Genomic DNA, 15,742 nt, shown 5'->3' on the forward strand with positions numbered 1-15,742 from the left:
GACGAGCACACACACACACACACACACACACACACACACACACACATATACACACACACACACACACACACACACACACACACTCTCTCCTGTTGTCCACCACTGTGACCACCTGTAGTTTGGAAAGTGATGTAACAGTCATGAAACCGTTTTGTGCTGTATCATAACTGTATAAGCAATAATGCTGGCCCCCAGATATCCCAGCATTTTGTTCGCCGGGTTGCAGTTTAAACATAATGTTTGGTCAACGTTCTGATGTTTTCATTGCACAGCCACGATCGCATGTTAATCTTCCACTGCCGCTCTGTGGGTGTTTGGCTTAGTGTTGTTTTTGGAAGATGTGATTGACTGTAGAGTAGAGACACAACTTAATGTATACCGTAAATCCTCTAATAGTGACCCGGGCTTGTATTTGTTTCAACTGTAGCGGGTACCAGGCTTTTATTGGAAGGAGGCATCTATACGAAGGACTTTAGGAATTAGAATCCCAGAGATTCGTGGATAATTAGGAGAGAGGGAGACCTTGAATGTTGCGCTGTCCTGTCCACCGCCGATACATGTCCATTGCAGGCTCGATCTCATGCGGCCCCCACCTTCACTCAATGCGGCCCGCAGGTTAATATCGCAATACTGATATATTATTTATTTCAGCTGTTACAATTCCAATTGTATTTAAATTCATAAGATTAACATAAATGAAACAAAATGCATTTGAAATGTAATAGAAATGTTACTTTTCAGAATTCCAATTAAGAAAAAATAAAGGGAAGCTCCGCACACTGTTTACCCTTTTAGCATTGCTCCGGGTAGTATAGCCCTCCTCCTTCACCAGCAGCGATGTATTCTCTTTAATCCAGCTCCGTTGAGCCTCCATTATAACCCGGTTTTCAAAGCGCCGTGTCTCCAAAGGTTAGAGAGCTGTCCATGGTGAGCCGGCGCGCACCCGAAGATTTTGTATCGCATCACTGAGAAAATGTAGCTGGTTGTTCTGCTAGCTGAGGCTGTGGGCTGTGTTGTGTGGTGTCGTTCTACTTCCGGAAGCCCCCACCTTCCTGTTTAACGTAGCATTGGAGTGAACCAGAGAAGCAGTCAACGTTTTTGAATACCAGATGGCAGTAAAGAAGTTATTATTATTATTATTATTATTATTTTTTTTACATTTTTGCAGGATTCCAATTAAAGAAAAAAAAATAGCAAAAGAAGAATTAAGGATTGAAATTCAAAATAGCAGGTCTACAAGCTCAAAACGTGTTGAGCTTGTAGACTCACTAGACTGGCTATTTTTCTTTGTTGGTTTGTTGCGAGAATAGAAGTAGGGCATTAATTATGAAAAAAAGGGGTATCGGGCCTCTGGAGTGATTGTGGAACTTTTGTGGCCATCATCAAAATTGCCCACCCCTGAAGGACCCCTAAAAAAAGGCAAAGTGTCTGTGGTTTTTTTCCTCTTATCCAGTGCTGTGTTTTTTGTGTGTTTTTCTAACTCTAGCTCTACTTGGAAGTTCTCCCAGAGGACAAGAGTCAGTGGATCAATAAGACCAAGGAGCTGCGCTCTCATTACGAGAAGATTAAAGAGACCGTGAGTTAGCCTGTTGTTGTTGTTGCTGCTGCAGCACATTTTTACTAAAAGCTAACCCCTCGCGTTCTGCTACACTAATACAATCCCAGTGTTTGTTAATTTTATCTCAAGAGATAAAAGGACCAAATGCTCCCTCTGGGTCCATTTGGTTACAATCTTCCGAGTTAAATTCACACGATGATAATGGTTGTACTGGGTAAAGTAAATCTGCTGTAAGGCTATTTTATATGTATAGCACATCATTTCAACAACACGGCAGTTCAAAGTGTGCTTTGCATAAAACATTAAGCGTTGAGACATCAAGTGACCCGTGGTAGAGAGAGTGACGGCTGCATTATTGTTTAGTGATTTGTTTACATTTTTTCGCAGCACATCACAAACCCTCGCAAGGCTGCAGGTCAGCAGGACCTGGTTGTCAACAACCCACTCTCCCAAGATGAAGGGGTGAGTGAGTTTGTGTGCATCTGACTGCGACGCCGCTGTTTCAGCTGCGTTAAGCTCTCGCCGTTTCCTGCTGGTTTCAAATGTTTATATTGGCCATTTCCTCCAACCTCCAACCTTGCCTTTCAACCGATAAAAATGCACCAAGCCCCGGTTAGCTCAACCGTCTGGGCACCTAGGCTGCCAAGCCAAGCCGGACTATGTGCCGCGGGTTCGACTCCCGAGCTCCGGCGGCCTTTGCCGCGTGTCACTCCCCACGTGTGTGTGTGTGTGTGTGTGTGTGTGTGTGTGTGTGTGTGTGTGTGTGCGCCACTGAGAAGTTTCAAAAGGATCATCTCGGATGTACACTTGAAAAAGAGACTTTGTCTCAATTTGTTTGTACTGGTTAAATATAGGTTAAATTAAACAGAGCGAATACACGCAGCAAAATAAACAACGGACACAAAGGAGGACTGAAAACCTGAAAGAAAGTAATAGTCATAATCATAGAACAGTAAAACAAAGGAAATGGGTAATAATAGAACTGCAGTAAAACAAAGAAAATAGGATTAGCATGCAAGACTGAAGAGGTGGGTTTTGTGAGCCGTGTTTAACCCATTTTGGGCGGGAACCCAAACATTGTTATAATTTAGCTATTGAAAAATAGCAGAACTACAAGCTCAAGCGAGCTTGTAGGTCTGCTATTTTTGAAAAAGTCGTGAAAATGTGGCACAAATCCTGACAGAAAACTGTCAGGATTTAGAAGACATTTTAGAAATTTCGACGTCGGGCCTAAATGGGTTAAAAGAAGCGGGAGCGGGGGCTGCTCTCAGTCTGACAGGGGTTGGCACTCGGCAGTGAGTTCCACAGAGAGAGACTGGGGTAGGGGGGCCTTCACCCCAGGTTCAGTGCTTGGTCCTGGGGAATTCTATCAAGGGCAAGTCAAGAATGCCAGAGCGAATTTATTTTTTAGGTTGAGAAAAGAAAAAGGTCAAGGTCAAAATGAACGACTGATGTAATCGCTCATAGATCGGGAACGGAGAGGTGTAGAGACATAGGGCTGGGACTAATTGAGATAAATTACAGAAACGATTAAACGCGATAAAAAAAAAACACATTTTAATCGTGCATAGTTCTTGCACCACAGAAGCTTTCTCGCAGGACGAATGTCAGCCGTACCGTTCATACCGGTGCATGCAATGGGACAAGGAAGTCGATGAGACCGCTTTGCTTGGCCCAGAGGATGGGATATGTAGATTTAAAAAAAAACTCACTAATTGATTCACTCGTATAACAAAATCTGTTTTAATTGACCAAAAAAAAGCTTAATGTCAAATATCGATATCCGATTAAAATACGATTAATTTCAGTGTTTCAAATTAATTAGATGAACTCTTTTTTTTAATCAAGTCCCAGCCCTAGTAGAAAACTAGATGGTTGGTCCAGGCAGGGTTTGTTTTATTTTATGGCGTGTTTTGTTTTCATGGTATCTGTGTACAGTATGCTTGTGAAAACAGTCCTCACGTTTCTGCCCTGGTTTAGGGTCCCTCTTATCTGGTTTTGGTGCCAGATAAGAGGTGTTCCTCCAGTCTGGTTCTTGTCATGCCTCTGTCCATAACCCCTCTCTGTCTGTCTCCTTTTCACCCAGAGTCTGTGGAACAAGTTCTTCCAGGACAAAGAGCTAAGGAGCATGATCAAACAGGATGTGATGCGAACGTGAGTATCAACATCATAGGGATAGTTCCGCGGTGGGAGTTCTGCTCTGGTTTTGGTGAAATATCAAGTAGTTCCGGTCATTTTGTGGAGGGCACAGGGGCCACGCAGTAAAGATAAATGAATCCACAAAACTAACGTTATTTGTATTGTTGACCTATTTCTAAAATATTAGTCCAACTTTCGTTATTTTTTTTACCCCTCTATCACACGGAACTATGTTTTTTGTGTCCATATCACTACGCCCAAAAAATTGTTCCATGTGATAGAGGGGTCAAAGTTGAACGAAAGTCGCGCTAATATTTTAGAAATAGGTCAACAATACAAATTACGTTCGTTTTGTGGATTAATTTACTTTTACTGCGTGGCCCCAGTGTGCCCCCCACAAAATGACCGGAACTACTTAATATTGACCAAAACCAGAGCAGAACTCCCACACACGGGACTCGGGCAATCAATTAATACAGTCGCAACCACTATATTAGGCTTGGTCCCCTTTCCTTGAATTCACCCTTTCACTGTCTTTTGATGATGTGTCCTAAGTGTTTTCCTACATGTAATTTGGTTCAATGTGTAGCCCCTTAATCTAGTAAAAGGCAAATTTCATTGTATTTATTTTATCCATTTATTATTTATATCCTTTACTACCTTTTTATTTTATTTTATTGTTGCTTTTTTTTGCTGTTGTTGTCTTTTGTGATGGAACCGGGGAGGGTGGGGTATATGTGGGGTTGTTTGTCTACAAAAATTGAAAATCCTATAAATAAAGTTATAAAAAAAACTAACATCTGAACTATCCCTTCAAGCCAACCCCCGGCCTACTATTGATGAATGCAAATGTAATTCCCCCCATCCATCTTTCTCTATCCATCCTCTCATAATGTGCGTGCGTGTGCGTCTAGGTTCCCAGAGATGCGTTACTTCCAGGAGGAGGACGTGAGGACCAAGTTGACAGACATCCTGTTCTGCTACGCCAGAGAGAATGAACAGCTGCTGTATAAACAGGTATCATCACCGTCATCATAATCACCATCATCAGCCACCATAGCGGCTTCAGGCAAACCCTCCCTGTCCGTCCGTCCGTATTGCCTTCTCAGTGTCTCCCCCTGTCATTCTAGCATGATCAATTCAATTCAATTCAAAGGAGCTTTATTGGCATTAGAAAACGTACGTTTACATTGCCAAAGCGAGTGTCAAAATACAATAAAAACAGTTGAAAATGGGGAAAGTATATACGGTTGGGAGGGGGTACAGCATTTTTTAAACAGTTATACAGGTTCTAAAGCTTTTTTTGAAACAAGCAGCATTTTTTTGCAGTCATTTTGGGACAATAGCATTTTTTGCAAAAAACTTGCATTTAAGATGCGTTTAAAGGTTGCAGCTCTGTTTACATGTGGGTCTACTTGGTACAGATAGTAGTCCTTAGGGTGGTTGTATTCCATTGGCTAACCTTCTTTTGTCGCAACAGATGTCGCTGTCTCTCCTTTTCTCTATTTGTCTGTGCCTGTCTCTCTCTCTCTCTCTCTCACTCTCACTCTCACTCTCACTCTCACTCTCACTCACACTCACACAAAATCCCAAACTGTCCTTACATTATGAAGTCATTATTTGCATCACATTTTCTGTGGATTTCCTTTTTACTGATTTACGTTTTTTTTATGTAAATCATTTATTTATATTAGGTAGAAATGTGTCTTTCAGCCAATTCAATAACTAGTAAATACATGTTCTTTAAAGGTGACATGTAAATTAGGAATATAATACCAATCTGAGGAAGAGAGAATGATTTGTCAAGCTGATTTATGAATGGTTCTTCTAACAGGTGCCAGGGACAAAATGGAAGGGTATATCCAAGAGGTCCAGTGACTATAGTACACTACAAATGAGAAGTGACACTTGGCAGGCTAGTGGCTGAGAGGGGTCTAAATGGATGCTGTCATGGAGGATTATAGAGCTCGTACATCACTATTAAATACACAACTGACCATGCTGGACCATATGTTTTGTCTTTCTCACCTTCCCCCTTGCTTCGTCTTCATAGGCCAGTCGATCTAAGCTAAAAAGGAGCGTGACCCAAAATAAATTGCAATAGTAGTCATTCAAGGTTTTTTTTTAATTTATGATCCTTGTGGTCATCCAAATAACATTAAAAAGTGTTGTATTGAAAAATTGTGGATCATGGTAAATTCAGGTGTTGAAAGTTGGGGTACCATTAAAAACATAGGCAAACTTTTCAAATTTTCCTTTAAGTAGCACTGCAACGCGTTGTGAGCAGATCGGCTATTTTCAAAGTGTAAAATGACTTGTACTGGATCTCTTGTCCACTAGTCCCTTCCTAATATTTTAGTCTAGTTTTTATTTAACGAAATTGTCAATATATTTAGTCTCAGTTTTGTTTATAGTGGGAAATTTGGTATATAGTCTTTTTTATTGGCCTAAAATATATACATACATTCATGAATCCACTTGCTGACCGGCAATATTTTTTTTTATATAGGGGGTTCTTGTTACCCTATCATTAACATCCTATGGCAGGCAAAAATGCCAAACTTCCCTTATGCTTTAAGTAACATGTGACATGTCAAACTAGGGGGTTTTCATGATTCTGAATACATTCCAAGCATTAGTTTTGTACAAAATACACTCCTTGGGCTAAAAACAGACACAGCCACCCAAATGTGCTGATCTCATCACATTTTGTGCTGATTTCATCAGGAGTGTTTTTTGTGCAAAACGAATGCTTGAAATGGGCAGCGGTGGCTCTAAGGGTTAGAGGAGTGCCCTTGAGCAAGGCACTGAACCCCCAACTGCTCCCCCTGGAGCTGCTTAGTACAAGACTGTGGTTGTACTGGTCGGCTCCCAGGTTTTAATGTGTGTGTGTGTTTCTATGTGCAGGGCACTTGTGCTCAGCTACTACCCTGGGTAAATAAAGGTTACAAATAAAAAGAATGGATTCAGAATCATGAATGTAGACAATATTTTAGGCCAATAAAAAATACTACATACCAAATTTCCCACCCGTCCACCCCATCTGCCGGGCTAGTAGTCGACGAACATTTTTTTATCATAGTATGAGTCGACGAAATCAACAGCGCTCTGTCTCCCGTCATCAGCATTTCGATTTCTCATTTTCTCCTCGTCTGTCTGTCTGTCTCTCTCCATAGGGAATGCATGAGCTGCTGGCTCCCATAGTGTTTGTACTTCACTGTGACCACCAAGCATTTCAGCACGCCAGCGAGACAGCCAATCCCAGGTCAGCCTTCCCCACTCCACCACCAACTGGTTCTCAACCTGTGTTTCGAGGACCCCGCAGGGGGGCCCCCCACATGATTTTGGGTGGGGGGTCCCCAGATGACAGTGAAGTGACCATTTTTAGGACGTTTTCATACCTTAATGAACAAACTTTTTTTTTTTTTTTTAAGATATTTCTTTTGCGGCTTACGCCTTTTTTTTATTGATTTTTTAAGGGACAGATAGTAGGCTGACAGGAAACGGGAGAGAGATGGGGGGGATGACATGCGGTAAAGGCCGCGTCGGGTTCGGGAGTCGAACCCGCGGCACACCGCGACTGGATCACCAGTCCGGTGCCCAGACCGTTACGCTACGGCCTGGGCCATCTGCTATTTTAACAATATTTACCTGTCGAACCGATTTCAAACCAAATTCCAAGTTCTGGTCAGGGTGGGGGTCCCCAGTTCAAACATAATTATTTTTTTTTGGGGGGGGGGGTCACTCATGGCCTGAAAAGGTTTTGAAAACCACTGAACAAACCAACCGGCTTTGTGATAAGCTAAGATAAGCTTCATCCATCCTTGAGGGGAGAGTTGACTTTCTCTCATCAAGAGGAAAGTCAACACACTATTGAATAAATCCTCGATAAATTTAGCTTAAACAAATACAAATAAAATCCCTAGAGATGCAATACAGTGTATATTTAGCGATCGCGATAAAGCACATCGTGTATCTGTGTCCTTGTGGCCTTGTTTCCATTCAGGCCCTATGCAATCAATTCATAGAGATGACAAACGATATCAACACGATTCAATATCATGGGTAAAAAAAACAACAAAAAACAGAACTACACAGTAAAAATAAAAACACTATACAATGAGGGGGAAAGCGGTGGGGGGTGATCATTTCCTCTCCCTTGGGCTTGCTGAAAGGTGGATTTTCAGGCACGTTTTAACACTAGCAGCATGTCTGAACTAAATTAACCTACTACTCTGACGGATAAGGGTCAAGATGACCGTGTTTTTCGGGCAATTCCATTGGCCACTCTCTCCCTGCATCTCTTCTAATGCTCTTCATCTAAATGTCACATGCCAACTACTTCAAGGCAGCGGTTTCAACTCGACAGTTTTTTTCCTTTTTCATTTCAGTTCACCAGACTATAATTATAGTGACGGTGTGAGCGCTATATTGAATACCCTTGCGCAGCGCAAGGTAATTATCGCCAACTGCCTGCAAATTATTTGGTCTTTGATTGTGTGATTAACGGATTATATATATATATATATATATACACATCATTTTAGACCAAATAACAAATGCAATACTGGGCGTTGGGGTGCTTCAGCTCGGTCAGGAGGTAACGGGTTCAGGTGCGTCCAACACAGTTTGGGAGCGGATAAAACACTGTCCGACTTTGTATTGAGCCAATAAAATACCACACGTTATTGTAACAGCCAGAGCCATGCAAGCGCATTGCTCAGAGTCAGACGAAATACGGCATTAGAGTTATATACTGTCATGGGGGAAACATTATAGGCTACACGTGTCTGGGTAAAGGGCCGGGCGCATCGATGTAATTCATATATATTTGATAGATTCTGCCAGCTCCAGAGGTCCACATCTCAGCCGCAGCAGGTTTATATACCATACCATAGGATAGGTCAAGTCATGTGACGCATCACCGCCACAAATAGTGCTACAGCGTTATCTAAAATGCACTTCCGCATACCTCGCCGTCAGTTACTTGAATTCATGAACATTTACATGTCTCTCTGAGAGGGAGAGAGAGAAAAAAAGGAAAGCCGTGCGTGTGTGGAGATCAGTTCCCCTGGTCGCTTGGAGAAACGTTTACAGACAAAGAAGGACGGACAGAACTGTTATCTTTTTACTGACAAAGAGCTGGCGATATTTATATGCCAGAATAGGCTGTGGAACAATCCACAGCAGCAGGCTATAATGCCGGTTTCAGCATGCCCTCCGAAGTTCCAAAACCATCAGGATAATTTATTTATTTTTATCATCACCACCAGACATTGTTATTAACATATAACAAATATAACCTCTAAAACAACATTTAGGCCCTCATTTATCAACCTTGCGTACACCAAAATATAGCGACTGCAAGGCAATCTAAATAGACTGTCGAACGTGCATGGTCAGTTGGTCACGGTGTCACGGACAGACAGACAGACAGGACAGGAGGAGCAATATGCAAAACAGCAGTGTGTGTGCCTATTTGTTATTTAATTCATGGTTCACAGGTTCAGGTTTTCGTTCACTAATATCTTGTTGTATATTAAATAAAAAATACTTTAATAATTTAATATACAATAACAACACACAGTGACAGTTGCTTGCAAATTGCGATATGAGCGTGCGTGTGTGCGGGGGGGGGGGGGTGAGGCGGGCAGCAAGGGAAGCGAAGCGAGAGGAGAAACAGGGTAGGCCTACATCTTTATTTAATTCATGCAGGTTTATTTATTTAAGATACAACAAGTTGCGTGTGCGTCTTTGTGTGTATGAGAGAGCTGAGGCAGCAAGTCAAGCGATGGAAAGTTTTTTTCCTGTAACCATGGTTTCCAGGTCGTATTGCAGTTCTTGTCGCAAAAACGAGCGCGTGCCAGATAGATTTCAGCCGTCACATTTATTAACGTCGGAGCGAAATTAAGGAAGGATCAGCTGTTTGCGATCACTTTATAAATGCCGTGGCGACGTGGGTGTACTACGAAACCTGCACTCGAATTTGGGGCAGATTTTACACTGAATTAATAAATGAGGGCCTATGTCTACATGTTGATGTTGTGAGTACATTCGTAATGTAAGTTTGCCTACATGTGGAAGTAGGTGAAATGCAAATGACCCATTTGAACAATGCCTGTCTCCAGCCGGGAGGGAGGTGTGAACTTCACTGCTTGCGGGGGAGAAAGGGTGACGGCGGTCATTTGGGTGAAAAAGAGCAGATATAATAGGTATATATATAATATATATGCCTAAAATCATATTTACAAAATGTTTCAGATAGAGAAAAAAAACAGATGATTCGAATCGAATTTTTAGAAAAGGTCATGCAAGAGGAACTTTCTCAAGACTTCATGGGCAAAGAAAATCCACTTCAAAATCTCAAATCGGTCAGAAAGACAGCTCCGACGTGCTAGTGTTAAAAGATGAAAGTGATCTGCATTTTTTGAGGGAGGGGGTCAGGGCATTCCACGCCTGGGTGGCGATGCTGTAGATTGTAGAAGGAGAATTTACCCATGTTTGTTTAGAAAATGGGTGGTACCCGATCGTTGTTCTCGCTCCCTCTAGTATTGTGGCTGTGGGTGTTGCTCACTTTTCTGAGGTAGCTAGTCAGGTACTGAGGGCTTTAAGGGCAAGGTTGCATTTACAATTTTTGAAGCCCATTTTCAATTGCTTAACTCTTGTCTTCTACCCGGAACCAGTTTAGACTAGCATAATGGGTTGGTAAGAGGTGGGTCATGCTGGGCCCCCAGGCCGAGAAGTAGTCAAATTAGTTGTTTTGGGAGGTCTGAAGCTTAGTCTTAAAGGACCACTTCACCACTTTTCAACCTATCTTCATATAATAGGTCCTCACTGATAATCATGAAAAGAATGGTGCAGTTTTTTTCTACTCAGTCTGTGTCTCATAGGACGGCTGTGGGTAGTTCAGAAACCGTCCTAAGTAAGGAAATATTGTTCTTTGATTTACTTTTTTGATCACCTTTGTTGTCAAGAATACAGACCAAATATGTAATCGGGAATGTTGGGATCCATAGAATAGATTCTCCATGCACTTTCTTCAGCCTCCTGCAAAGGTGTTAAAAGAATAAGGCAATAAATAAGGAAATACATATTAAGTTTATTTTCTCCCTGTCTTTTACCTCTCTCTCTCTCTCTGTCAACATCCCTTTGCTAGATTTGAAGTGTATTTCTTTGTCTCTCGTCCCACAGTGAGGAGATGAGATCTATGTTGAATCCAGAGTTCCATGAACATGATGCCTAGTGAGTAAACTTGTTTAACTGTGTTTCATTACTGCACTGATGTTATCTCTCCATCAGCATTTTCCTCATGCCACCTCATGTTTCCACTCTTTCTAGCCCTCCTTTATTGTCAGTTTAAACTCTCTCGTTCTCTCTCCTTTCTCCATTTGATCTCCAGTTATCTTCATTTTCTCTGTCATGCCTCTCATTCTGTGCACTCTCTTAATGTCCTGTATTTATCTCTCCAATACTATCCCTTTTAGTGCCATGTTCTCCCAGCTAATGGAGACAGCAGAGCCCTGGTTCTCTTGCTATGAGAGAGAAGTCAGAAAGGTTGGTGTTAAGCGCATGAGCCCTAGCGTTACTGTTCTGGGGCGAACATTCTGTGACAGTGCAACGCTGCGTGCTGCTTTTAAAGTTGCAACGTTGTAGGGATGCCGCCGATTAATCGATTTTCCGATTAATCATCGCAGTCTCCGAAATCGATATTTATTTTTTATTATTATAAAAGAAATTATAAAAAAATATAGGCTAATAAGTAAGGCTGCATGATATATCGAACATGTACCTTCATCAGAGTGGAGAATATAAGTATAAAACAAGTTGAGCAAAGCCACTCTTCTCTGCCCCTCTCTCTAACACACAGTTAACGATCGCTTGTTAAGTGCCTGCAAGACAGACAATCGGATGAAATGAAGGCAGGTGTAGAGTAGAGTGTAGACTAGTGAACTGAACATGTTCTCTTTGTATCAAGTACTTCATACCAGCTCCTTATGAAACTACTTCTCCCCAAATCCAAATTTGAGATGATCCAAACAATGAGAACTGAGAAGATCTCCACAAAGGTTTACTCATCAAAACTGATTATAAAACTGTAACCATCAAAGCATGCACTCAACATATAATGGTTATGTGACCATGGCATGTGCATAATATAAAATCAATCTTAAAAGTTTTTTTTTTTTGGGGGGGGGGGATTAATAATCGATTATTAATCGGCAGAGCTGTCGACTATTCGATTTGGCTGATGGTCACTTTGTGGCATCCCTACAATGTTGTAGACATATTTCTCTTTGAATGCATGAGATACTTGCTTGTGGTAATGTGGAAACTGTGTAGCATCATGACAGACAATTTTTGTAACGAGTGCATTCTGGGTAATGTGGTCCACAGGGGAAGGATGAGATGCTGAGCAGTATCCCGTTCGCCCGGCCTCAGGACACGGGGCCCTCCGTTGCCATAGTGACCAAAGTCAACCGTATCCAGGACCAGCTGGTGAAGAAGCACGACATAGAGTTGTACATGCACCTCAACCGACTAGAGATCGCTCCACAGATCTACGGCATGTCAGTACAGTATACACACTGTGTGTGTGTGTGTCTTTCAGTGTGTGTGCAATTAGTGACACGATAACACTTCCTTTAATCTGTTACTGTGCTGAGTGTTAAAACACGATCTTCAGAGAAGTTGGTAATAAGCAACTCCACCACTCGGCGCCACCTGGTGGTCACCAGTTTTGGCTTTCGTTGCCAATTAGCCCATTATTAAAAAAAAATATATATATATATATATTATGCATGTAATGCGCATGTCATCACCTGCACACCAGATTAGAGGAATTTTCAAAATATGGATTATTAAAAAAATAAAAATGGAATATAAAAAACCCTCAAAAAACTCTTATCATCCATGGCAATCAGTGCATAATTGGATTCAACTCGTCTTAACGTCTCTGGCACTTAAACTGACCCCTACTCGAGTCGCCACAAATGGGACTCTAGACTCGACTCAGACTCACTCCTCAAAGACTTCAGACTCGACTCGGACTCACTCCTCAAAGACTCCAGACTCCACTCGGACTCACTCCTCAAAGACTCCAGACTCGACTCGGACTCACTCCTCAAAGACTCCAGACTCCACTCGGACTCACTCCTCAAAGACTCCAGACTCGACTCGGACTCACTCCTCAAAGACTCCAGACTCCACTCGGACTCACTCCTCAAAGACTCCAGACTCGACTCGGACTCACTCCTCAAAGACTCCAGACTCCACTCGGACTCACTCCTCAAAGACTCCAGACTCCACTCGGACTCGAGCTCAATGACTCTCAATGACTCGTGGAGTATCGGCGAGTCATTACCGGCTTATTTGGTTACAAAAATGTTTAGTTGGAGCCTATACTCCGTCGCGCATCATTGATTATGTGCCCAAAAGAACAGATCTGCAAGTTGTCAACACGCCATCTTTTTATTTTTACTGAGGCTCGACTCGTGGCTAAAGACTCGGGACTCGACCCCCCCCGCAAAGACTCTAGAATCGACGCGGACTCGAGCTCCGAGACTCGTGGGGCATCTCTGCCAATGAGTTGCACGTGATGGCGCAGTAGATATGTAGTGATTGTGTTAAGTCTTTAACCCTTGGTTGACCATATCATTTGTGTGTGTGTGTGTGTGTGTGTGTGTGTCCAGTCGGTGGGTGCGTTTGCTGTACGGCCGTGAGTTCCTCCTGCAGGACCTCCTGGTGGTGTGGGACGCCCTGTTCGCCGACAGCGTCACTCTGGACCTGGTCGACTACACCTTTGTGGCCATGCTGCTTTACATCCGCGACGCATGTATGTACAGTTGGACCCATGCTGCTTTACATCCGCGACGCATGTATGTACAGTTGGACCCATGCTGCTTTACATCCGCGACGCATGTATGTACAGTTGGACCCATGCTGCTTTACATCCGCGACGCATGTATGTACAGTTGGACCCATGCTGCTTTACATCCGCGACGCATGTATGTACAGTTAGACCCATGCTGCTTTACATCCGCGACGCATGTATGTACAGTTAGACCCATGCTGCTTTACATCCGTGACGCATGTATGTACAGTTAGACCCATGCTGCTTTACATCTGCAACGCATGTACAGTAGGCCCCTTGTTAACGCTTTCTATCTTAACCCATTTAAGAGACCTGAGACCAGATTCTGGTCTTCCAAATCCTGACGATTTTCTGAAAAACCTATACGTTTCTATATCAGTGGTTCTCAAACTATTTCATGTGAAGGAGCCCCAAACATATGTATTTGGCTGCCCTCCCTTCAAGCTCAGAGTGCTGAGCTTGTAGATCTGCTATTTTTCAACAGCTAAAGTTTAAAATAATGGTTAAAGTGGTTAAAAGCTAAGGTCTGCTGAATTCAACAAATTCAACTACAAATAACAAATGAACTGATAATGAATAACAAATTCAACTCTAGCGAATTACGTTTTGTTTTTGGTTTATTTTTTCACAAATTAAATTGTATTAATTTGAACCAAAAAATAAACAAATACACACAGAACAATATGACATACAAGTGAACATCACAGTATATGTTGCCAAACATCTTATGAATCAAGAATTAAAATAGAAGATAAATGCTATATTAGCTGGAGATCACACACAGACAGAATAACATTGGACAATAAAGTACAAAAAAAGTTTATCTTTTTCAGATATTCAGTGTACCGTAAATTTCTACTATGGTATTACTCCTTAGAGATGTTAGTATCTATGCGTCATATAAACATGAATAATTTAAGTCAAGGATTTAACCCATTTTGGGCGGGAACCCACCGAGTGGCGCGCTACGAGCTTGTAGGTCTGCTATTTTTGAAAAATCGAAGTGCGACTGACATAGAAGACATTTTTAGAATCTGATCTCAGGTCAGAATGGAAAACTGTCAGGATGTAGAAGACATTTTTAGAATCTGATCTCAGGTCAGAATGGGTTAACCCATTTAGGCCTGACGTCGAAATTAAAAAAAATGTCTTCTGAATTCTGACAGTTTTCTGAGATACCTCATGTTTCTGCATAATTCAGTGGTGCTCAATATTTCATGTCAAGGACCCCAAAGATTATATGTAATTGGCCACCAACCCCTATCTGAAAATATGTTGTTCCACGAACCCCCTCAGAACCAAAGATTTGAGTTAAAAACGTTCGCTCTGAAAGAATATATATATTCAAAGATTTGTGACACATTTTCACGATTTTTCAAAAATAGCAGACCTACAAGCTCCTAGCGCGCCACCATGAGCTTGTAGGTCTGCTATTTTTCAATAGCTAAATTAAAACACCAATTGGGTTTCCCGCCCAAAATGGGTTAAATAATCTAATCATCTAAAAGTAAAAATGTAATAATTTAACTATTTCATCAGGCGGCGTACAACGTCAAACTCCTTTTTTTGAAACGAACACAGTTTTTTCCAGAGATCTAGCAAATCTTCGTCGTAATGAACGTATTAATTCTTATCTGATCTAATCTGGAGCGGCTGCCAGAGTTCATTAATCTAATAATAACCTAATTTAATAATGTAACTATTTTTAGCAGACCGCTGATGACAACGTCGTCGGATGGGGGGGGGGGAGGGGTTTTCTCGGGTAAACGGTGTAGTTTGGGCCATTCGTCAATCAAATAAATAATATTTATTGTTGACCTACAACGCACATTTCCCTCTAAAAAAAAATATATATATATATATATATATTAGAGGGAAAATATTGTTTTATGTAAACAAATATAATTTATTTGATTGACGAATGACCCAAACTACACCGTTTACCGATGTTGGGGTGTTCCCTGGAACGACATTGTATTTTTCCCATAGCCTGTATCTGCTTAAGCTTTTTTTTTTTTAAGAAAAAAGAACATTCTTCCTTTATTTACCCAGGATAGTAGCTGAGCACAAGTGCTCATTTTTAGCAACGCCGTGCACATAGAAACAGACGGACACACACAATATGCAGCGCGAGCGCCTATAGAGAGGGTATGCGCATGCATAAAGTGAGGACT

At 41.7% G+C, this 15,742-nt stretch overlaps 2 protein-coding genes across 4 annotated transcripts in view; both read left to right on the forward strand.

Annotated features, from left to right (window-relative positions):
* Positions 1-15,742, forward strand: part of LOC310867021 (cytochrome c-like) — a 453,272-nt gene that overhangs the window by 348,460 nt on the left and 89,070 nt on the right. The gene's annotated exons all lie outside the window — the stretch shown is intronic.
* Positions 1-15,742, forward strand: part of tbc1d5 (TBC1 domain family, member 5) — a 45,014-nt gene that overhangs the window by 13,561 nt on the left and 15,711 nt on the right. For all 3 annotated transcript variants that reach the window (XM_083776718.1, XM_083776719.1, XM_083776720.1), the window contains exons 6-14: positions 1,487-1,576; positions 1,946-2,020; positions 3,645-3,712; positions 4,612-4,714; positions 6,874-6,962; positions 10,889-10,939; positions 11,182-11,251; positions 12,092-12,264; positions 13,387-13,529. In XM_083776718.1, the coding sequence (XP_083632844.1) occupies positions 1,487-1,576; positions 1,946-2,020; positions 3,645-3,712; positions 4,612-4,714; positions 6,874-6,962; positions 10,889-10,939; positions 11,182-11,251; positions 12,092-12,264; positions 13,387-13,529 (862 nt within the window). The remainder of the gene's footprint in view (positions 1-1,486; positions 1,577-1,945; positions 2,021-3,644; positions 3,713-4,611; positions 4,715-6,873; positions 6,963-10,888; positions 10,940-11,181; positions 11,252-12,091; positions 12,265-13,386; positions 13,530-15,742) is intronic.

The sequence above is a fragment of the Protomyctophum parallelum genome (genome assembly GCF_964188405.1).
Source record: "Protomyctophum parallelum genome assembly, chromosome: 1".
Lineage (NCBI taxonomy): Eukaryota > Metazoa > Chordata > Actinopteri > Myctophiformes > Myctophidae > Protomyctophum > Protomyctophum parallelum.